Source organism: Mesoplodon bidens (assembly GCF_964165515.1).
Source record: "Mesoplodon bidens genome assembly, chromosome: 5".
In the NCBI taxonomy this organism is placed as follows: Eukaryota; Metazoa; Chordata; class Mammalia; order Artiodactyla; family Ziphiidae; genus Mesoplodon; species Mesoplodon bidens.
In genome coordinates, this window is record NC_138161.1 from 140866336 (window position 1) to 140891504 (window position 25169).

At 38.5% G+C, this 25169-nt stretch overlaps 1 protein-coding gene across 3 annotated transcripts in view; it reads left to right on the forward strand.

Annotated features, from left to right (window-relative positions):
- PIK3CB (phosphatidylinositol-4,5-bisphosphate 3-kinase catalytic subunit beta) overlaps positions 1–25169 on the forward strand; it is a 200333-nt gene that overhangs the window by 159696 nt on the left and 15468 nt on the right. For all 3 annotated transcript variants that reach the window (XM_081234606.1, XM_081234607.1, XM_081234608.1), the window contains 6 exons: positions 573–694; positions 3925–4068; positions 5317–5416; positions 15322–15500; positions 16320–16429; positions 18344–18422. In XM_081234606.1, the coding sequence (XP_081090732.1) occupies positions 573–694; positions 3925–4068; positions 5317–5416; positions 15322–15500; positions 16320–16429; positions 18344–18422 (734 nt within the window). The remainder of the gene's footprint in view (positions 1–572; positions 695–3924; positions 4069–5316; positions 5417–15321; positions 15501–16319; positions 16430–18343; positions 18423–25169) is intronic.

Genomic DNA, 25169 nt, shown 5'->3' on the forward strand with positions numbered 1-25169 from the left:
AGGTACTGTGATTTAACGGATTTAAACATGTTATAGTCAATAAAGTTTTGTAAAGTGATACTCTTAAAAATATTAAGAACTAAAAGTAAACTTCCTCAAGATAATTTTATGTTGTTATTAATATACTTTTTTATATGTAAATTGCCTTTCATTAGTTTGAGCCTTGCAGCTTATATTTATTTGTACTTTGAATTTGACCTTTAAGTATTTCTTGATTATTTCCCTCTGCTGTTTCCCCTCTCCCCTTCCTCTCACCCTCCCCCCCACCTTCTGCCCCCATCTTTTTTTCCTTTAAAAAATTATTTAATGGCTAGTGATTGTAGAATTCATATATTCAATGTATCATTCTACTTCCAGGTAAGTACATAATAGCTTTTTCACTTGCTTACCGATAGAATCTTTCAACAGAGACAATCTTTATTAATCTGTATTAACAACAGTGGATTTTTGAGGCCTTAGTAACTGCAAGTATGCTTCTCCTTTCTTTTGACCCATCTCTACTCCTGTGTACCAAGGAAAATAGATTACTTTTCTCTCCTGTAATTTCTGAACCAGTTTCAATTTTTAAACAGCTTCAGGCACTACTTCAGATTTGGCCTAAACTGCCCCCCCGGGAGGCCCTGGAGCTTCTAGATTTCAACTATCCAGATCAGTACGTGCGAGAATATGCTGTGGGCTGTCTGCAACAGATGAGGTATCTCCTGCAGGAGGCTTTTTTGGGTCAAGGAATAACTTGTGGGTGGGAAGAGAAGTTGATGTCTGCTTGAATGTCTTGTAAGAAAGGAAAAGGATAGGGATGATTGAGTTCAAAGCATTTGTTCCCTCCTTCCTCCCACTCTCTCCCACTCTCAGTCTCTCCTGTTTTCTCCCCCCCCACCCCGCCCCATCTCCTCCGATCCTCCCCCACTCTTGCTCTCTATTTTTTTTTTTTTTTTTTTTTTGGCGTGGCTGCCTGGCATGCAGGATCTTAGTTCCTGACCAGGGATCGAACCTGCACCCTCTGCAGTGGAAGCATGGAGTCTTAACCACTGGGCCACCACTCTATATGATAAAACAAAAAAGCAAGCAAAAACTGCATCGGGTGGTCCCCAAGAACACCCTCAGGTTCCATGACTTACTAGGAGGACTCATAGGGCTCAGCATATAGTCACTCTTGGCTAAGATTTATTACAGAAAAAGTATACAGAGCAGAACTGGCAAAGGAAACAAATTCATGGGGCAAAGTCTGGAGGAAACCAGGGAGATGCTTCTAAGAGTTCTTTCCCAGTGGAGTCACACGGAATACACTTAATTCCCCTAGCACCAAGTTGTGGCAGTACACCTGAATGCCGTCTACCAGGGAATCTTGTTAGAGACTTGGTGGCCAGGGTTGTTTTTTTTTTGCAGGGAGGGCAGTGCTAGTCACATAAGCACCCTCTGCCTAGCATATTCCCAAATTCTAGACTCCTGGAACAAAAATGGGTGTTGAGCATAAAACATACTCTTTGCAAAAACAGTTTAGGCACAGTAAGCCACTCTTATCTGTTAGGGTGGTGGGAAGCCTTCCGAAATCTACATTCTCAGATGCCAGTCAAGGGCTAACCTTGTAAGCATGCTTTATCAAAGGATAGCAGTCAGGCTTGCCCCTCTGTTAACTCTTTTCTGTCCACTACCCACAATTAAGAAATGTTAATATTTTTTCTTTTTTTAAATGTTAATATTTTTGACTTTTTAAAGTTTGTATTTTATTTATTTTTTTAAACTTTAAAAAAAAGTTTTTTTTTTTTTTTTATTCTTTGGCTGTGTTGGGTCTTCATTGCTTCGCACAGGCTTTCTCTAGTTGCGGCGCTACTCTTCACTGCAGTGTGCGGGCTTCTCATTACATGGGCTTCTCTTGTTGCAGAGCATGAGCTCTAGGCACGCAGGCTTCAGTAGTTGTGGCATGCAGGCTCAGTAGCTGTGGCTCGCGGGCTCTAGAGCACAGGCTCAGTAGTTGTTGCCCACGGGCTTAGTTGCTCCACGGCATGTGCGATCTTCCCGGACCAGGGCTTGAACCTGTGTCCCCCATTGGCAGACGGATTCTTAACCACTGCGCCACCAGGGAAGCCCTAAGTTTGTATTTTAAAGCAATTAACGTTACAGCTAAAGTCCTCATAGTTTCCTTACTCAATCCTGATGATTTTCACTTCCCAGAGGCAACTGTTATCACGAATTTGGTGTATATCCTTCTATACCATAATTTTCTGTTTTTACCACATTTATATATCTATAAAATACAGATATGGGTTAATATTGTACATTTAAAAACCACACAACTGTGTCTTGCCATATATATTGTTTTACATAGTTTTTTTCCTTTATTCAACATTAAGTTTTTGAGGTCAGTCTCTCCTGTTACATATAAATGTAGTTTATTCCTTTCACTACTGTGTAATATTCTTTCATAGAGATGTATGATATTTACTCCATGTCTCTATTGAGGAACATTTTAAATTTTCTCAAAGTTTCCCTCTTAACAAACAATGCTACAGTGAAATGCTTGTACAGTCTCTTTAGGGTAGTACATGTGTGAGAATCTATGGGATTTATTGGATGAAATGTCATTATTGAGACAGTCTTAGACAACGGGCATTTTCAGGTTTATCCAGTTTCTTACTAGCCTCAAAATGAGGGGTTATACTGTATGGTTATTTGAAAAACAAAAGTTCTCAGAAAATTATGGATACTGTGATACTTTTTTTTCCTTTTCTTCTTTTTAAAATAAATCATTTATGTTTTAAATTGTGTGATCTCCAAAACAAATTATACAAACTCTTCAACAGTGGTTATTTTGGGGGAGTGAAATAAGAAGTATAAGGAAAGAGGAGGCCTCTTCTTTTCTATACTTCTATCTTTCACACTATTTATAGATTTTATAGTGGGCATGGATTTTACAATAAACTTAAGATGGTTTTATAGATAGTTTTAAAAAATGAGCCTCCCAGTTGTTCCTCAGTCTCTCTGTTTGCATTGGAGATCTGAAGGGGAGGGGCTACCTGGCCCCCCTTGGACTGAGCTAAGTGTTTTTCTTAAGTATATTAATCCCTAGGAGGAGACTGCTGTGATCCCCATGTTCCATATAGGTAATTCTAATGTGTCTTCCTATGTTAAATTTTCTGGTATGAGGTTTTTTTCTGGTGTATAGTATCCTAAGTTTCAGTCCCAGGTCAGTATCCTAGGTTTCATTCCCTGGTCTGCTTTAGACTACTGCTTAACCATTTATTGACCAAGACTATAGTCACCAAGTAGAGGACTTGGGATACATATCTTACCTGACTACTGGAATTGCCTTTGATGGGAGTGCGTTTACATGTGAATGGTTTGGAGGTGGATACAAAATAGAGAGCCCGAACATTAAATAATTCAGCTCATTTAATTATAATATTGCATCAATTCAATGAATCCGTTCCCACTTACAAATACACTCTTTATCCTTCAAACTATTTGAAGATTTTAATTGTTCATTCATTTTCTGGGAGCAAAAATTACTTAATCCCAATGATATGAAAGGAAAATAAGTTGAAGTACTGATGGAATTTGTATTTTAAAAAGCTGGTTGGTTGACTGAGTACGTAACTTTTTCAGCATGATCAGAAAACTATTACCTAATTTTATTATAACTCTCGGCTGATTGTAAATACAATCATCAGTTTTATAAACCTAGTTAACGTAACAAAAATGCCCCATATATCTGTTCTTTGCTCCTTTTCACTCTTCTGCCCATCAGAAGTTCTCAGCTTTTCTTATGTTATTGTAACAGTGAAACAGTGAATGTAAGTGTGCCCCAAGCTTGACCCAAAAGAACCATTGTGTTTCAGTAAGTTAGTATTTGTTAAGTTTGATAGGAAGGGGTGTTTTTCCAGCACCGATTGTTGAGTGACTTACTCTGTCTTTTGTTTCTTTCAGTGATGAAGAACTCTCTCAATATCTTTTACAGTTGGTGCAAGTTTTAAAATATGAGCCTTTTCTTGATTGTGCCCTCTCTAGATTCCTACTAGAAAGAGCACTTGCTAATCGGAGGATAGGGCAGTTTTTATTTTGGCACCTTAGGTAAGTCTTTTATATTTCAAATCAAGTCCACCACGTGCTTTTGTAAATATTAACCAGCATAATACAGGGCATGTAGTAAAACAGTCTAGCTGCTTTAGTTGTTTCTGAGCCATCCATAACATTTATGCTTTCTTGGTATCTACTCCTATTTCTTGATACCCAGACTCTCAATTTTCATGATTTGGAAAAGTAACTGAGATAAGTGTCCCTTTAGGCCTCCTTGATTTATAACTGAAATTAATAATTTTTATTATAATTATTATAATTAATAATAATTATTATTATAATGTATTGCTATTTTCCAGTAAAGTATACTTATTGTGTTAATATTTTTGGACTAAAAACGTACTTATTGGGTAGTGGTATCATCATTGCTACCATTGCATAAATAAAGATTTTAAAGTTTTCCTATAACAACAGCAACTTTATTTTTAGCTTCTTTATTAACTAGGTCATTTTCAGAAATACATGAATCTTATTAAACCAAGTTTATATAGGAGTAAAATAGGGAGAGAGAACTAAAGTTCTTTTGTTTCCTAGGATGGTTGTTAATTCCTCATTTCTGACTATACTTGGACATTTGTGATTTTTTTCCATCTGGACTTCAGAGTACTGAAGCTAATCATTAACAGAAAAAAATAACTTTTCTCCTTTTTGGCTAAGCTTCTTAAGGAAAATAAGCTGTATAGTATTTTGATGTTAATTTTAGGAGTTATATTTCTGAATCTTGATTTCTTTATTATCCATAGTTTTTCCTTTCTTGTTTTTAACTTGTCTTCTTTTCTCATCCATTTCAATCTTCTTATTTTTAAATCCCTCAAGGAATAACAAAATAAGGTATTCCTTCCTTTTTCAAATGTGTACACCATTCTTTAAGTGAAAAAAAATATCACATAGAAGCTAATTGAGGGATTAGTCAATTGTGATCTGAGTCAGATCTGTGTTTCATCTGAGTTGTCTGTAAATTGGTAATATTACCATTTCACTCCAAAAAACAAATAAGACGTGATAACTTTGGATTTCTTGGAGTAAACAACTAACTAATGATAAAATCACATATCTTTTTGAACTATAGTGTTTAAAGAATTAAAAGTTGAGCATCCCATCTGTGATTGTGTACAAGATGATGTGTTCTCCCTTTCTTTGATTAGCATAATAAGTTAATTTCATAATAGAATAAAGAAGTCAGTATTTTTATTTGGTGACCTGAAGTGTTTGATAAATCTCCATAATATTAACTTTCTGCAGGTCAGAAGTGCACATTCCTGCTGTTTCAGTACAGTTTGGTGTCATCCTTGAAGCGTACTGCCGGGGAAGTGTAGGTCACATGAAAGCGCTTTCCAAGCAGGTATCAGCTTATTTTAATCTTCATGTTCACTTTGTCACATGGTATTTGATAAATTGTGTCATGTGCTAGTTCTCCTATCACAGTATTTCATAGAAGTTTCAATAACGGAACCCAGTTAATACATTTTTTAATCAAACTGTAAGCCAAGAAATGAAGTTTCAACAAATTCAGCAGAATATTATTAATTGAATGCTATCTGAAAAATTAGGATTCCTCATAGTATTAACACCATGCCTTAAATTTTAGTAGGAAATACCTATTTAGACATGCTTAACAATGGATTTGATGGTAACAAAGATTATGAAATCTTTAGATGCTGTTTTTCCATACCCCTGAGTTACTCTTTCCAGTTAGTATAGTATTTATGATTCATACACTCTGCCATTTGTTTTAAACTGAGATATTTTGACACCTAAGTTTGTAGGTGTTACAGCTTCTAGAATTCAGAATCCTCAAGCTGCTTTTTCAAACTATATATACATGCCTGAAATTGTGATGCTCTCCCACATTCCCTCATTTTCTTCCTAGGCCTTCATTTTCTAATCATTTCAGGTGATGAGTTATTAGTGATACTAATAGGTCAGATATTAAATGCTTACTGTATGCCAGGAAGTATACTAAGTGTTTAAAGTATGCTATTTTACTCTCCTAATAATGTGCCACAGTATTTACTGTTACTGTCTGGATTTGACAAGGTGAAAAAACAGTCTCTCCAAGAGATTAAGTAACTTGCCTAAAAACCCACAACTATTAAGTAAAAGAGTAAGTTTCAGACTTAGCTCTGTCCAACTATAAAACTAAATCTCTTTTTATTATACCGGGAGTTTTCAAACCTTTTTAGCAAAACCTCCCTTTTTTAAATCAAAACTTAAAGATAGATCCATTTTACAAAATAGACAACAATGTCATTTTATCAATATAAATGTATCTTTGAAGCTAAAATAAAACATAAGCCATTAAACAGAACCATGATGCTGTTTTATTGAACACAGAATTTCACTGGGCGTTATTGTTGACAGTTGTCTCAGTATCCAGTTATTTGTGTATTTTATTTTGGAGATAATCCTGACTTATACCGCTAAGTAATTACAAATAGTAATGGTTTTTAAAGAGCTTTCTTGCAAATGAGAAACGTAACCCTGGCCCAAGCTTGATTTGTTGGTGGCTTCTTGGTCCCCTGAAGGATGAGATGAGAGCATTTCTGCCTCAGGTAAAGCAGCCCTGTATTAGCTTCTTCATGCTGGAATCCTTCATTGACAGATAGCAACGATATGCTCTTGTTCCCTAGCAGTAGTTTTTCCTAAATTGAGTATTATCTAACATAACACAAGAAGATTTTTTTAAATGGTTTAATATCTGTTTACTCAGAACCTGCTGTGTGCTAGGGTTTGTGTTGCTGTTGGCGATGTGAAGTCATATTAGCTATGTTGCTGTCATCAAGGATTTTATATTCCACAGAGTAGGTATACAAATTAGTGATATTGTGATGGCAGTGTTATGAATGGGAGTATTATGTACGGTAGCACAAGAAAGAGGCACATATTCTAGCTTAGGGCATTAGGCAAGAGGTCACAGTGCAGATGACACTTGTTGTGGGTTTTGATGATCTCGTTAGCTAGTTGGAGAGTGTGGTAGTCAGTGCTCTACAGAGAGACAGTTGTGTTTGTGTCTATATAGAGAAAGAGTGAAGGGGGCAGGTGGGTGAGATTGAGATTTATTATGAAGAATTGGCTCATGTGATTATGGAGGCCAAGAAGTCCCAAGATCTGCAGTCAGTCAAGCTGGAAATCCAGGAGAGCTGGTGGTGTAGTTCCAGCCTGAGTCTGAAGGCCTGAGAACCTGGAGAGCCAATAGTATATGAGTACCAGTCTGAAAGCAGACAGACTTGACACCCAAGAAGAGCCATTGTTTCAGTTCAAGTCTGAAGGCAGGAAAAGACAGTGTCCCAGCTCAAGGCAGTCAGGCAGGTGGAATTCCTTCTTTGTCTTGCAGGAGGGTGGGTCTGCCTTTTGTTCTATTCAAATGTTTGGATGAGGCCCACCCACCCACATAAGGGAGGACAATCAGCTATATTCAGTCTACCTAGTCAAATGTTAATCTCATCCAGAAACACCTAGAATAATGTTGGCCCAAATATCTGAACGCTCCGAGGCCCAGTCAAGTTGATATGTAAAATTAGCCACCACAGGTCAACTTGGCATCCATATGTAGCTCCTTAAACCCTTACTTAATCTCTAAATAAAGCCAATAACAAGGTCAAAATTCCACCTAACATGATACAACGACGCTGAGTACCACCAATTACTCATTAACTTCTTTCTCAGAGGAGGAGATAATATCCTTGAGTGGCGTTTGTTCTTCTCCTTAATGCCCTGTAAATTAAATAGTGTGTTGTAAAATTAATAATACTTAAATATTAAGATTTAAGTAATGATATAAAGTTAATGTATCTTATGTTACATGTTAAGGGAATAAGAGGGAGAAGGAAACAAAGATATTTGTTATATATGTGTGTATATATGTGTGCATACACCCATATTCATAACAAAATAAGATATTCATGACAGTCCTCATTTCTGTAACTGATCACGTGATTACATCTGGTATTTATCACTACCATCTTCTAACCCATCCTGTATTCCCTTTGTCTTCGGCAAGCACCTCGGTTGTGTTATTTACATGCTGGGATGACCTAAACCTTCATTCTTGAAGAGTCTAGGCCATTAGTAGTCCTGCCTGGATTGACTTGTAATTTCCCATTGATCTTAATCACAGGACATGGTAATACTAAGAGATCACCTATATTCTAGAAATACTCTTCCCTAATTTCTGCTTTGCAGTCAGGATCAATCATTCTAGCCAGCACCATAATGTACGTCTTTGCCTGTTGATCCAGAAGCATGAGGAGCCCAAAATGGCTGGGCAGGAGTCTTACCATCCAGTTCAATGGAATTGTTGTGTCTCCCAGTAGAATCATTCTTCTCTTTGTAACTAAGACCTGTGTGCCAACAGAGCATAAGATTTCAGGAACAGGAAGCAAAAATTTTGTTAGTGGGTCATTAGGGGTAGTAATGAGTGGGTACTACTTCCATTTTCACACCTTCATGGACCTGTGAATCCTGGCTATTGGAGAAACAGCATCATATATTGGATGGTGATTCAGAGCATATACAGCCCTCTACAGAACCTTGCCCCAGCCCTGCAAGGTATTCACATCTAGCCAGCACTGTAATTGTCTTCAGAAGGCCATTCCACTGTCTTATCAAGGCAGCTACTTCAAAATGGTAGGGAACGTGGTAAGACTAGTGAATTCTATGAGCACGAGCCCAGTGCTGTACTTTATTTGCTGTGAAATGAGTTCCTTGCTCAGAAGCAATGCTATGTGGAATGCCATGATGGTGGCTAAGGTGTTTTATAAGTCCATGGATGGTAGTTTTGGCAGAAACATTGTTTGTAGGCAAATTCATATCCAGAGTGTCCGTTCCAGTAAGAATAAGACACTACCCTTTCCAAAAGGGAAGCAGTCCCATGTAATCAACCCGTCACTCCATAGCTGGCTGATCACCCCCAGGAAATGGTGCCACATTGGGCACTCAGTGTTGGTCTCTGGTGCGGGCACATCAGGCACTCCGCAGTGGCCGTAGCAGGTGGGCTTTGGTGAGTGGAGGTTCATGTTGCTGAGCACATACATAACCTCCATCCCTGCCACTGTTCTCCATTGGATGATGACCGGGTTGGCTGAGGGAAGGCTGGCTGGTATACATGGAATGGGTCATCCTATCCACTTAGTTATAAAAATCTTCCAAGGTTAAACTTTGGTGAGCATAGAGTGGGACAAAAATATCTTTTATTGTTTTGCCCATTCAGAGAGGTCTATCACATACCTCTTCCTTAAATTTCCTTGTCACTAATTTTCCAGTCATGTTCCTTCTAAGTCTCTGACCATCAGCTAAGTGTTGGTCACAGCTCGTGAATTGGTATATAATTGCACATATGGCCATTTCTCCTTCCAAGCAAAGTGAACAACCAGGTGCACTTTCTGAAGTTCTTCACACTGAGAGTATTTCCTTTCACCACTGTCCTTCAGGAATGTTCCAGAAGGGGGCTCTAGTACCACAGTTGTCCACTTTTGTATGGTACCTACATATTGTAATCCAATAATCTGTAAACCATGGTTAAGTCTTCTCTTCCTTTGTCAACTGATCATAAGGAACTCCCCATGAGGCCATGCTGCAGGATAGGATAGAGAAAGTAGTATAACAGGAGTGAGAAACCACGGAATTTGGGCCACTTCTTTATGTCACTTGTGCCTTCAGGACCCGATTGGGCCCAGTCTCGTATATAACCACTTTCACTTGATGATGGAATGCCGCTGTGCTTGCCCATCTTTATGTGTGGTGGGTCAGATAACACCTGGTTCATGACGGGCAGCTTGGGTTGCATGGTTACTTCGTGGCCAGTGGTTAAGCGTTCAGTCTCTACTAAAACCCAGAAGCAAGCTAAGAGCTATTTCTCAAAAGGAGAGTAGTTATCAGTAGGGCATGGTAGATTTTGTTTGTTTTTCCCCAAAATCCTAAGGACCTGTGCTGTGATTCACCTATAGAAGCCTGCCAAAGGCTCCAAATAGCATCCCTATGTGTCACTGACAGATCAAGCACCATTAGGTCTGCTGGATCATGTGGCCACAACTTGCGTGGCAGTTTGGACCTGCTACAGAGCATTCTCTTGTTCTGGGCCTCCCTCAAAACCGGCACCTCGGGCTTCCCTGGTGGTGCAGTGGTTGAGAGTCCGCCTGCTGATGCAGGGGACACGGGTTCGTGCCCTGGTCCAGGAAGATCCCACATGCCGCGGAGTGGCTGGGCCCGTGAGCCATGGCCACTGAGCCTGCACGTCCGGAGCCTGTGCTCCGCAGCGGGAGAGACCACAACAGTGAGAGGCCCGTGTACCGCAAAAACAAAACAAAACAAAAAACCCGGCCCCTTTTGAGGTGCTGGATCACTCAGTAAATAGGCTAAAGTGCATGAGGAATATGTTGCCTCCAAAATCCAAAGAGGCCCACTAGGTGTTGTGCCTTCTTTTTGTTTGTAAGCAAATAAATTATTCTTCACCTTAGAAGGGATATCTTGACATGCTCCATACCACTTGAACCCTAGAAGTTGCACTGAGATTGAAGGCGTCAAATTTTTGTCGGATTTATTTCCCACCTTCTAACATACAAATTTCTTTAAGTCTAGAGTAGTTGCTACATGTTACTCACTAGGTTCAATCAGCATAATGTTATCACTGTAATGGATCAGCATGATATCTTACTGAAGGGAATGTCGATCAAGATTCCGGCAAACTAAACTATTACATAGAGCTGGAGAATTGATGTATCCCTGAGTTAGGACAATGAAAGTGTACTGTTGGCCTTGCTAACTTAAGCAAATTGCTTACGGGCGTCCATATTGACACATACGGAGAAAAAAAGCACTTGTCAGATCAGTAGTTGCATACCACGTATCAGGGGGTGTGTTTATGCAAGGAAACTATATCTGGTATACCACCTGGTTAATGCTGTAACAATCCACTGTAATTCTCTAAGAGTCATCTATCTTTTGCACAGGCCAAATAGGCAAGATGAATGAGGATGTGATGGGAATCACCACCTTGCATCTTTCAAGTCCTCGATGATCATACTAATGTGTACAGTTACTCCAGGAATGTTCTTACTGTTTTCTTGGGAAGAGACAGTTGTAATAACTTCCACCTGGCCTTTCCCATCATAATAGCTCTCACTCCACGGGTCAGGGAGACAACATAGGGATTCTACCAGCTCCTGAGTATATCTGTTTCAGTTATGCATTCCAGAACTAGAGAAATAACCACAAGATGGGTTTGGGATCCACTGGGCCCACCATGAGACAGATTTGTGCTAAAACTCCATTGTTAACTTGGCCTCCATAAGCCCCTACTTTGGTGGACCTCAGTGATGTTTTGGGTCTCTTCGAATTAGTGTCAATTTAGAACCAGTGTCCAGAAGTCCCTGAAAGTTCTGATTATTTCCTTTCCCCCATTGTGCAGTTGCTATGGTAAAAGGCCATGGGTCCCTTTGGGGAAGCCAGGGGAAAGTCAGTTTCAGTCTGATTGATATAGGAGAGTTCACAGGCATCATTCAGCGTTGATGAAAGTATTGGGGGATTTATTAACTTTTTAGTGTGTCTAAGCCTATGAGTACATGTTAGAGAAATGAGGTGTTTATTATTGTCATGGCGTAAACATAGACCATAAGCTGTATGTGACTGTAAGTATTACAGTATGTAAGCTGTAAGTATTAGCAGGGTAGTTTCATCTAGCTGATATAAACTGAAATCAGTATATTCAATCCACCTAACTGAAACTTTCTGTAGTATTAAATATTCTCTCCCAGACTTTACTATTTGGTACTACTTTGTTTTTTCCTTGTGGCAAAGACTCCCCTACCTTTTTACCTTTTCTAACTTCTCTATCTCATTTGAAGGCCATTTGTTTACCCACTCCTAACCTTCTGTTCATTCCTATACCTCTGTGGTATCACACCCTATTTTTATATCAGCTCTCTGTAGTATTATAATTTCCAGTTCCACTACACTTTTTTTTTTTTTTTTTTTTTTTTGCGGTACGCGGGCCTCTCACTGTTGTGGCCTCTCCCGTTGTGGAGCACAGGCTCCGGACGTGCAGGCTCAGCGGCCATGGCTCACGGGCCCAGCCGCTCTGCGGCATGTGGGATCTTCCCAGACCGGGGCATGAACCTGTGTCCCTTGCATCGGCAGGCGGACTCTCAACCACTGCGCCACCAGGGAAAGCCCCCACTACACGTTTTTAACTCATTTGCATTGCCAGAGGAACTACCGTAGGTTTTCATAGATGATTTTAATATTTACGGGTTTTTATTCATGTTAAAATAACTGTATCTGATCCCTCCTTTTTGGAAAGCCCTTTAATGATGGTAATAATAGCTAACATTTATTCACCACTTATTGTGGGCCATTTATTCTTCACAAGAATATGAGATAGATACTATTAGTCCCCTTAATTTTATAGTCCTTTTAAAGATATCTCATACCTATCAATTTCTCTTGTGTTCATGGCTACCATCCTTGTCCAACCCACTATCCTTTCTCACCTGGATGTCTTCATTAACCTCATAAATTGTGCCCCTTGTTTCCATTCTTCTGCACGCATGCATGTGCGCACACACATACACAGACACACACACACAGCACGTACCTTCATTCTCTACCCAGCAGATAAAATGATCTTTTTAAAATGTAGATGTAGGGCCTCCCTGATGGCGCAGTGGTTGAGAGTCCGCCTGCCGATGCAGGGGATGCGGGTTCGTGCCCCGGTCCGGGAGGATCCCATATGCCGCGGAGCAGCTGGGCCCGTGAGCCGTGGCCGCTGGGCCTGCGCGTCCGGAGCCTGTGCTCCGCAACGGGAGAGGCCACAACAGTGAGAGGCCCGCATACCGCAAAAAAAAAAAAAAAAAAAAAAAAAAAAAAAAAAAAAAAAAAAAAAAAATGTAGATGTATTCCTTTTTTAAAATCCCTGCAGTAATTTTCATTGCATAGAGAACAAAATCCAAATTTTAACAAAGTCTATTAAGACCCCACTTGATGAGGTCCCTACTTCTTTGGCCTCATTCATATGAGCAGACAACACTGGACGTTTTTTTGGTTCTCTGGGAACCTCGCTTTGACTTTTATACCAGCAAACATATGACATATGTCTGATCACATTATTTTTACTCTTTTCTTGACTGATGAACAGCCAGGGGAAGATTGTACCCTTTACATGGCAGTTCTTGTTATCACTGTAAACCTGTAGTGTGACAAGGTGTTGAAACACTTAAAGTATTTGACTTATGGCCATGTGGGTATTCAGAACGCTGTTCCAGGAAATGGATATCAACATAATTAGGGTTAGGCCCTGAAAATTCACAACTGTACAAACATGGAAGAAATTCAAATTTGAAATACTTCAAAAAGTTCCTGTTTGCATAGCCCATTTTTCAGCGAGTTCCCTTTTCACCAGTGTTTTTAACAGCTCCTGAAATTGTTGAGAAATGGGGTGTCTGTGGTTTTGACAGATGGTTAACTTGGCAAGCTTTAGCAATCTCAATTTTATCATCAAGCTACATAGAACCTTCCCAGTTTCCTGTGAGCAAGCCCTCAGCCTGTCTGTAGAAACTGCATGCCGAATTCACCTCCCTACAGAGTCTTAGTGGTTTCCTTGCATAGAAGCAAAGTTCAAAAATGAAAACATGGTGTAAAATAAATCTCCTGTTCATCAAAATGCAAGCCATGGTGTTCATAATGTTTGTTGCCTACATATTTTATATGCTTGTTATACACAATTCACATGTTGATATATGTATTCTGTTTTTATCATTTGTTTCCAGTTTTAATGACATAATGATAAAATAAAATATTCCTTTTTATGTTTTATAGCTGGCTGAGGCTGGGTCTTACATAATATTACATGGAAAGACCTTGAGTTACTAAACAATAAAGTTGACTTTTCTTTTTTTTTTATAAATTTATTTATTTTATTTATTATTTTTGGCTGTGTCGGGTCTTCGTTGCTGTGTGCGGGCTTTCTCTAGTTGCAGCGAGCGGGGGCTTCTCATTGCAGTGGCTTGTTTCAGAGCACAGACTCTAGGCGTGCGGGCTTCAGTAGTTATGGCACACAGGCTCAGTAGTTGTGACTCGCAGGCTCTAGAGCTCAGGCTTAGTAGTTGTGGCGCACGAGCTTAGTTGCTCCACGGCATGTGGGATCTTCCCGGACCAGGGCTCGAACCTGTGTCCCCTGCATTGGCAGGTGGATTCTTAACCATTGCACCACTAGGGAAGCCCAGTAAAGTTGACTTTTAAACACATGGTTTTATTTATTTATGGCTGCACTAGGTCTTCGTTGCTGCATATGGGCTTTCTCTATCTGAGGCGAGCGGGGGCTACTCTTTGTTGTGGTGCGCGGGCTTCTCATTGCGGTGGCTTCTCTTGTTGTGGAGCACGGGGCTCTAGGCGCGTGGGCTTCGGTAGTTGTGGCACACAGGCTCAGTAGCTGTGGCTCGTGGGCTCTAGAGCGCAGGCTCAGTAGTTGTGGCGCTCAGGCTTAGTTGCTCCGCGTCATGTGGGATCCTCCCGGACCAGGGCTCGAACCCGTGTCCCCTGCATTGGCAGGCGGATTCTTGACCACTGCGCCACCAGGGAAGTCCCAAACACATGGTTTTGATTCAGTTGGCCATTGTTGATTCCCCTTGTACTACTTGCATGATTTTTTTTTGTTTTGCATAAGTTTTGATAGCCAGAGTTACCTCATTATAAAAACCACTTAATTTGGACTTGAACAATAGCTACTGTTGTCTATATTCATATCTATTTTACTGCACAGAAATTTACTTTATACTCTTAGTGGAAAGAGACATACTGAGAAGATGTTATACAAGAGTGATGACAAAGATAGTAAGGTTGAATGTCAACCCCAGGCTTTTCGTACTATGGAGTTGCCCAATTAGAGTGGTTCAGATTAATTGTTTCAAATTCTGTTACTCAGTTAGTTGCAGAGTTCTGAGTAAAGTTTCATACTTATCTTCTTACCTATAATCTACGTCTCTTTACTTTTCTCTAATTTATAAGATTTTATTTAAGAAAAGCGTTCAAGAACATTTGAAAAATGGTGCTTTAAGTAACAAGTGGTAACAATTAATTTATTTCGTTGTATCTAATATTCTTGCCATAAAGCAAGCACTGTTTTTACGTTAGCTGGTTGTCCTGCGTGTGTATTGTGGGGAGGAGGGTGGTGAGGGAATGGTATTGATTAATATTATCACATGATATTATTTTTAACATAAATGAATTTTGGTGGTGGGGAAACTTATTTTTCAGGTTGAAGCACTCAATAAATTAAAAACTTTAAATAGTTTAATCAAACTGAATGCAATGAAGCTAAATAGAGCCAAAGGGAAAGAAGCAATGCACACTTGTTTAAAACAGAATGCTTATCGGGAAGCCCTCTCTGACCTGCAATCACCTCTGAACCCATGTGTTATCCTCTCAGAACTCTAGTAAGTGACCTTCTGTACTGTGCTTAGTGAATCTCCCATTAAATAGCAATGCAGAAGGGATTTCTGAGTGACTGCCTTAGGGGAGCAGTAGGGACAGCTGTTAGCCTCAGTAAGTGGAATATAATTAAAAAAGGAAAATGTTAAAGTTCTCAAAAGTTATTCTTGTGTTAATAGGACATATGCCTTCTAGCTAAATTTAACCTGTGGGATTAGTGAAAGTTAATGCAAGTTCATTTCCTTTCAATTGTATGTAATTAAATTTGCTTTCTATACTACTGGTTTCTAAGAGTTGAAAATCCTATGTAAGCAAAATGTTGGCAGCCATCATAGATTATTTACTAATTAAACTTTTGTATTTCAAAATGAGATTTTTGAATGAATTTAGAAAATTATTTCTCATTTTTACTTTCCCTACAAAAGTAATAATGGGAAAGTGATAATTATGTTCAGTACATCAGTATGCAAAATTGATCCCTCTTTAAGGAATCAAGAATGGACTTACAATCCAATTCTGATTTTTATTGTTTATGTATAATAACATAAAGTTAAGGAAGAATAAGGGAAGAAAAGGAGGAATTTTAAATGTAGCCATGAGAAGGGCAAATCTGGGTTTTCAGTCCAGCTCACCTGGCGTCACTACATGCCAGCCAAGGCTAGCATTGCGGTTGCTTTTCTGCCAAGAGGAAATGTTCTCGTTCTGACTTCTGTATACCTGGAACAGGTGAGGGGTTTTCCCAAGCCTAGTATATCATGGCAACGTTACAGTCTTGCCGTATCTTTAAACTGAAGTGGGCTAATTTTCCCCTTTCTTCCTTTCAGTATTGAAAAGTGTAAATACATGGATTCCAAAATGAAGCCTTTGTGGCTGGTGTACAACAACAAGGTGTTTGGTGAGGATTCAGTTGGAGTGATTTTTAAAAATGGTGATGGTATGTACGGAGGTTTTTACAGTGCCAAATTCCTTAGTATTTTTCATTTGCTGTCCATTTGCTTTATCTGAAAGGTGATGTGTAAATGTATAACAAACAGATGGCAGCCAAGAGGTAGCTATCAGTGGTCCTAAATTTGAATTTGGCATGTCATAAACCAACCCCCCCCTTTTTTTTCGCTTTGGAGAATGATTTCTACAGCTTACTTACATACACTGTTCTAATAAACCTTCCTTTTTTCCTACAAAATACAAAGCTGTCTACTCCTTTGGTAAAAAGCTTCTGAAATGCAAGAGAATATTTTCAATAATATATTCATACATCCTGTTTCAGTGATAGCAATTTTGATAGTGCCGCCATAGTTTTGTGTTTTAATTAACATATCTTACCCACACTGCATGAAGGCAATGCCTGTGAGGTCATCACACCAACCAGGAGGCAGTCATGACTGCTACCACTTGTTAGTTTTGCGACTGCAGGCAAATCACATAAAATTCATTGAGCTTCAGGATCTTCTTGTCCATGAGGATTATAGCATCTCTGTGTTGGGTTTATTAAATGGAATTAAGTGAGATAACATAAGTATATGTGCTGAGCATAGAATGTGCTTTCAACTTTTTTTTTTTTGAATATAGTTGCTTTATAGTGCTGTGTTAGTTTCTGGTATACAGCACAGTGAATCAGTTATACGTATACATATATCCATTCTTTTTTAGATTCTTTCCCAGTTAGGTCACCACACATCACTGAGTAGAGTTCCCTGTGGTATACAGTAGGTTCTCATTAGTTATCTGTTTTATACATAGTAGTGTATATATGTCAATCCCAGTCTCCCAATTTATCCCACCCCACCTTCCCCCCTTGGTAACTATAAGTTTGTTCTCTACATCTGTGACTCTATTTCTGCTTTGCAAATAAGTTCACGTGTACCATTTTTCTAGATTCCACATATAAGCGATATTATACGATGTTTGTTTTTCTCTTTCGGACTTCATTCTGTACAACAATCTCTAGGTCCATCCACATCTCTGCACGTGGCACTATTTCGTCCCTTTTTATGGCTGAGTAATATTCCATGGTATATATTACCACATCTTCTTTATCCATTCCTCTTGCTTACAACTCTTTTTAAAAGAAGTTTTAGTATTTCCTAGACATTTAACCCCACTTGATAGTATAAATGTCATTATGTGGAAGTCTGTACTTTCACCACCTCTTACCTAAAAATTACTCTTGGACATGATAATAAATAAAATCAACTATTACAGTTTTGTGAACCCATCATACAGTTACTTATGTGATTCTTTTTTTTTTTTTTTGCGGTACGCGGGCCTCTCACTGTTGTGGCCTCTCCCGTTGCGGAGCACAGGCTCCGGACGCGCAGGCTCAGCGGCCAAGGCTCATGGGCCCAGCCGCTCCGCGGCATGTGGGATCTTCCCGGACCGGGGCACGAACCAGTGTCCCCTGCATCGGCAGGCGGACTCTCAACCACTGCGCCACCAGGGAAGCCCACTTATGTGATTCTTAAGAATTTCTTCTGCATCACAAAAGACAACCAAGCAGAAAAAAATTAGCAATGTGAATTGTATGCATGCTGTAACACAGCATTACTGTATTATAGCAGTATTACAGCACCCGTACAATTAGTATAGTAGCTTGCACATGGTAAACAACTAAAAATATTTTTAAACTTAATTTCTGAAATAGTTATAGGAGCATGCTAACCAACAAACCTAGTATTTAACATAATGAATATGGTCAGCATTAAAATTCTGGAAAAAAATTAACAGAGCAGTTATTTGTCAATGTTTTTTCCCAGCCAGTTAATTCTGGTTGAATTAGCTAATCTTGAATAAATGTTATTAAGCATAAAGTGGAAAGCACTTATAACATAGCAGGGTTCTTTCCCCTTAGATTTACGGCAGGATATGTTGACACTCCAAATGCTGCGCTTGATGGATTTACTCTGGAAAGAAGCTGGTCTGGATCTTAGGTGAGATTTCTAGTGAATTTATTTTTATCTCATGTTGTAGTCCTTCTACAGTAGAATTTAAAAATTATAAAAACTTGATTTTTTGATTTCTTCCTGCTATTATTATTGGTCATATTCATAATTATATTTATATAACGCTTTATAGTTTACACTGTGCTCTCAAACACATTATCTTATTGAAACCTCATCAAGTATAAAACTATACATGTGACAGGAAGAGTCATAGCCCAATCTGTGGTTTTGAAGGTGGTCTCAGGAAGGATGACTGGTGGTCATGGGAGTGATAAGCCAGAGAAGGGCCTGCCTCTCTTCTTACTTAGCTTAGTAACACTGATTCTTCTAACCTTCCCGAAAGGGAAGTGTTTAGGTGGGCTTTCAGGGTGTTTTGCGGGCCACCATTGTTAGGGGTAGACAATGAGTAGAACAGGTTTATGGAGACAAAGAAAGAGGAAACATAATGGATTTTAAAGTTTAATTATTATAAAATCTTTTAAGATAAAGAGCAGATGAAGATAATTGCAAATAAGACCACATAAAAATATAAGGTTTGAATGCCAACAAAGAAAAGTCAAGCCTCTAGGCATTATATTCATAATCAACAGGACAGGGGGATAATAATTCTAAATATTTAAAGAGTTCATAGAAATAAATATATGGGGAGAAGATATGAAAAGGCCATTCAAGTTATGAAATAAATAAACTAATAATTATGCGAAGACTGTCAGTTCTAATGTAGAAGTATGAATTAAAAGAACAATTAGATAGCATTGATTTCCTTGCAAAAATCTGTTAAGTGAAATGTAGTCTGGAACATGGTTGAAGTAACAAAAACACAAATATTGTCATATACCATTTTAAATGAATATAAACCTCTCTGAATCAAGTTTATTTATTCCCTATATCCAATATTTCCAGAATTTAAAATTAGAAATGTGAACAGTGACTTATGCACAGAGATATTCATCCTTGACTTATTTACAGTAAAAAAACCATTGGGCCACTCTTTTGAACATTTGCTCAATAGAATAACAGTTTAAAAGATGATTAGCTTTCACACGTGACCAAACATCTCAGGTATTTAAAAGTATTGTTTATGGAGAATTGCTAACAATTTGGAGAAAGTACTGTCTTCAAATGTCAAATGAGATAAGTAAGATACAAAAAAATATTTTTATAGAATGATTTCAACCAGTTAAAAATTCCTGAAAAATGACACACTAAATTGTTGACAGAAACTAAAATGTATAGTAGACATTACTTCTGGGTGGTAGGATTAAAGGTGATACAATCTCTCCTCCCTGTTCCCCCTTTTGGTATACCTGTTTAGCTAGTTTTCTATGGTGTACTCCTTTTTTAATCAAGGGGGAAAAGACATTAAACATATTTCATGATACAATACAGGGCCATACAATTAAAAAAATTTTTTCTATGCTAGTTATTAATGAATAACTTCATCTTTTACCTAGTTCTTTTTTTAATTGTGGAATATTTCAAACATGAAATATAGATGATACTTGACAACATTTTTTGTGTTCTTAAACCCAGACTTGAGTATACATTTAGCTACTAAATGACAGATGTTCACATGTTTCCATATTTACTTCTTTAAAAAAGGAATTAAATATGCAGATAAACTTAATGCATTCTAATCCTCTTCTACTTTCTCACAACTCAGGATTTACCATTATTCTAAACTGTGATATATATGTTGTTGTGCTTTAACTCTATATTGTGTATACATTGAATGCTTTGAACTTCCAGGAAATAGTGTCGTATCACATGTAACTTTCTGAAGTTTACTTTTTTTATTACATGCTTTGAGATCTATCAAGATTAATATGTGAAGTCCTAATTTGTTGTTTTCATTTCTCTATTAATGTTTTGAGTAAATACAAAAATTTATCCATTCCCCTATTAGAAGCTATTTGGGTTCATTTGTTTTTGTTATTTATTTATTTTTTTAAACCTAAAGTTTACACACTTCTCTTACGTTTGGCAGAGTTCTTCAGTTTATATAGCCAGAAGTGGAATTGCCAGGTCATAAGGCATGCATATTTTCAACCTTACCACCAGTGCCCAAGTGGCTTCCAGAATGGTTGTCCCAGTGTTACGTTTCTACTTAGAAATATCTCTTTGCCAATCAGACTTGTTAATTTTTTGCAAATCTAATGGATACAACACAGTATCTCATAGAATTTTAATTTGCATTTGTTGGGTTGAGTAATTTTTCAATGTTTATACGTATTGTGTTTTCTCTCTGCTATAAGTTACCTAGGTTACTTCAAGGTTTATGCTTTTTGTTTTATTATTTTTAAAAAATCCTTCCCTGTACAGTTATCTTAAAGATGCTGTCTTATATTTTATCTTCCAAATTTTAAACGTGATATGCTTTCTTCTCTTCTGTTTCTGCAAAAGTTTGGTCCTAGTGTTGATTTTTTGGAATTTAGGTTTTTTTTGACTACTGATTTTCCTTAATGGTTATTGGACTCTTTGGGTTGTTTTCCCTCTTGAGTCACTTGGAGGCTAAGAATTGTCCAGTTCATCATTGTTTTTGAATTTATTACCATACTTTTTTTTATAATATCCTCTTGTAATTTAAAAACCTCTGCTATGTTTAACTTTTTTCTCCTTTTGCATTTGTAAAATTATTTTGTATGCAATATTTTTTCCTTTTTAGCCTTATTAGAGGTTTCCATCTTAGTATTTTAAAAGAGTGGCCTTCTAGTTTTATGTTTTCATTTTCTGTTTTATCATTGATTACATCTTTATAGTTTCCTTCCTTTTACTTGTGTTAATTCTGTACTGGTTTTTTGAGATGAACACATAGAACATTAATTTCCATTTTTTTCATATATACAAATTAAAACCATGTTTCCTCTAACTACTGCCTTAGCTGCATCCCATAAGTTTTAAAATGTACTTATTTATGCATTTTCATATCATATCACACTATATGGAATTCAGTTCTAAATTTATTTATTTATTTATTTATTTATTTGGCTGTGTTGGGTCTTCATTTCTGTGTGAGGGCTTTCTCTAGTTGTGGCGAGCGGGGGCCACTCTTCATCACTGTGCATGCGCCTCTCACTGTCATGGCCTCTCTTGTTGCGGAGCACAGGCTCCAGACGCGCAGGCTCAGTAGCTGTGGCTCACGGGCCCAGTTGCTCCGCGGCATGTGGGATCCTCCCAGACCAGGGCTCGAACCCGTGTCCCCTGCATTGGCAGGCAGATTCTCAACCACTGCGCCACCAGGGAAGCCCCGTGGAATTCAGTTCTAAATGTTTTATTTCCATTTGTATTTCTTCAACTCCTGAACTAGTTTAAATTATTTTGACTCCCAAATTGCACTGGACTTTTTGTGTTGTTGTTGTCCCTGTGACGTCTAATTTTATTGTAACTGACTGTTGTCAGATTATGTGGTCTGTATAAGATCAGGGTCATATTTCTTAAGATTATTTATGCCTTACCATATGTCTAGTTTTTCTGTCACATTTGTGATTGAAAAGGTTCCAGATGCTGTAATTATTAACCATAAGATTGTAAATCGGTCCATTAGATCAAATTTGTTAATTATGCCCAAGTCTTTATTCTCATCAAACGTTTACCTGTTTGTCACTTCAGAGATATGTTAAAACCAACCATTATAAGTGGCATTTGTCAATTTCTGCTTGCAATTTTGTTAATTTTCTAATTGTGGTTTTAATTTTCATTTTCCTAATGACTAATAATGTTGGCCAGCTTTTCATGTGTTTGTCATTTGTATATCTTCTTTGGAGAAATATCTATTCAAGTTCTTTGCTCATTTTTGAATTGGATTATTTGTCTTTTGAGTTGTGAGTTCTTTATATATTTTGAATTCTAGACTTCTAGTAAATAAATTACTGGCAAATATTTTCTCCCATTCTGTGGGTTGTCTGTTCACTTTCTTAATAGTGTCCTTTTTTTAAAAAATTTATTTATTTATTCATTTATTTAATTTTTGGCTGCATTGGGTCTTTGCTGCTGCACGCGGGCTTTCTCTAGTTGCGGCGAGCAGGGGCTACTCTTTGTTGCAGGGCATAGGCTTCTCACTGTGGTGGCTTCTCTTGTTGCAGAGCACAGGCTCTAGGCACGCAGGCTTCAGTAGTTGTGGCACATGGGCTTCAGTAGTTGTGGCTCACGGGCTCTAGAGCACAGGCTCAGGGGTTGTGGCACACGGGCTTGGTTGCTCCGCGGCATGTTGGATCTTCCCGGACCAGGGCTCTAACCCGTGTCCCCTGCATTGGCAGGCGGATTCTTAACCACTGCACCACCAGGGAAGCCCAGTAGTGTCCTTTGGTACACAAAATTTTTTACTTTGATGAAGTCCAATTTATCTGTTTTTTTCTTTAGCTGCATGTGTTTTTGGTGTCAGGTCTAAGAAACCATTGTCTAATCCAGTGTCATGAAGATTTATGCCTATCCTTTCTTCGGAAAATTTTAGTTTAGCCCTTATCTAGGAGGTCATTAATCCATTTTTAGTTAATTTTTACATGGTATGTGGTAGGAGTCCAATTTCATTTTTTTGGTATTGGTATCCAGTTGTCTCAGCATCATTGTTTAAAAGACTGTTTTTTCTTCATTGAATTATCTTGGCACTTGTGTCAAACATGGATTGACTGTAAATGTGAGGGTTTTTTCCTGGAGTCTAAATTCTGTTTCATTGACCTACATGTCTGTCTCTGTGCACAGTCTTGATTACTTTGTAGTAAGTTTTGAAATTGAGAATTGTCTGCCTACATTCTCTTACAGGAGTTCTATGGTTTCAGGTCTTACATTTAGGTCTTTAATCCATTTTAAGTTTGTTTTCATATATGGTGTGAGAAAATGTTCTGTTTTCATTCTTTTTTTTTTTTTTTTTTTTTTGCGGTACGCGGGCCTCTCACTGTTGTGGCCTCTCCCGTTGCGGAGCACAGGCTCCGGACGCACAGGCTCAGCGGCCATGGTTCACGGGCCCAGCCACTCCGCAGCATGTGGGATCTTCCTGGACTGGGGTACGAACCCGCGTCCCCTGCATCAGCAGGCGCACTCTCAACCACTGCGCCACCAGGGAAGCCCTGTTTTCATTCTTTTATATGTAGCTGTCCAGTTTTCCCAGCACCACTTACTGAAGAGACCATCTTTTCTCCATTATATATTCTTGCTTCCTTTGTCGTAGGCTCATTGACCATACATGCATGGGTTTACTTCTGGGCTCTCTGTTCTGCACCATTGATCTATGTGTCTGTTTTTGTGCCAGTACCATGTTGTTTTGATTACTGTAGCATTGTAGTATAGTCTGAAGTCTAGAAGTGTGATACCTCCAGCTTTGTTCTTTTTTTCCTTAAGATTGCTTTTGCTATTTGGGGTCTTTCGTGGTTCCATATAAATTTTAGGATTATTTGTTCTAGTTCTGTGAAAAATGTCATGGTATTTGGTTCATTTAAATGATATCTATTTATAGTCTCTGTTTGGTAATTCATCATTCTTGTACTTCTCTTTTTTTCTTTAGACATGGTTCCTTTTACTTCTTTGAACTTACTTAAAATAGGGGTTTTAAATTTCACAACCCTGAAAATCAAATTCTCTCCCTTGTTTAGGATTTTTTGTTGTTGCCGTTTGTTGTTTGTTTTGTGACTTCTCATTTAATTATGTAAGGTTTTTGTTCTTTGTTGTGTATGGTCACTGATTTCTCTGCCTGGTTAGTTTATTGGTCAGCTAATGATTGACCACAGATTTCCCTAAATGCCTGGAATTCTTAAGTCTTTCAGTCTTTACTGAGGGGTTCTGTGTGCATGTTGGGGCATTCCGTCAGGAGTCAGCCAGGTAGTTCAGAGCTGTGCCTTAGCCTTAACTTGTGTAAGCCTCAGAGTTAGTAAGAGGTGAGAGCTAGGGCCTTCTAGCTTCTTTCCTGTCCATTTGCACAGCCCCAGGAATGCATACAACCATCGCCATGCACATGGCTTCTAGATTCCTATGGGAATGTTGTAGTCTTTCACTGTTCCTGTGAACATCTCATTCCACAGTTTATTCTTTAAGTTTTTTAGTTAGCTTATTGTTTGCCCCAACTGTTATTTACCCCTAAGACAGCTGCAGTGTTAAACAATTGATTCAGATTATTTTTGAGAAACACCGCCAGCTAAAAGGCAGTTCACAGTAGGCAAGGTCTGAGTCAGGTCAAAGAAACAGTGTGAGTGGGATCTTCCTGGAAACTACTAGAGAGTTCAAAGAATGACAGTTACGTAGAAATGAGGCTTTGAAGGAGCTCCAACCCCATTTTTGCCCCCTCTAGTGGCTACCAGATTGCTGTAGTCACAATGATTATGTGCCATTTGTTGCCAAGTCTACTGCAGAACTGGGAAGTAGGTAAAATTGGAATAAGTAACAGTAAAACTCAACTGAGATTCAGCCATTTTCTTCAAGAAACACTCCCCAGATTGTTGCAACCCATTTTTGTATTTCCATATTACTGAAATAGTTGATTCTTGACAATTTTTTGCCAATCTTCTTGTTTTTATGGAAGAGTGGATTTTCAAATGTCCTTAACTCCCTGTTTTTGCTGACATTACCTGGTTATACAGCTGCTTTCCAAAGAAACCTTGAAGATGTTATTCCATGGTTTTTTGTTTTTTGTTTTTTGTTTTTGCGGTATGCGGGCCTCTCACTGTTGTGGCCTCTCCTGTTGCGGAGCACAGGCTCCGGATACGCAGGCTCAGCAGCCATGGCTCACGAGCCTAGCCGCTCCGCGGT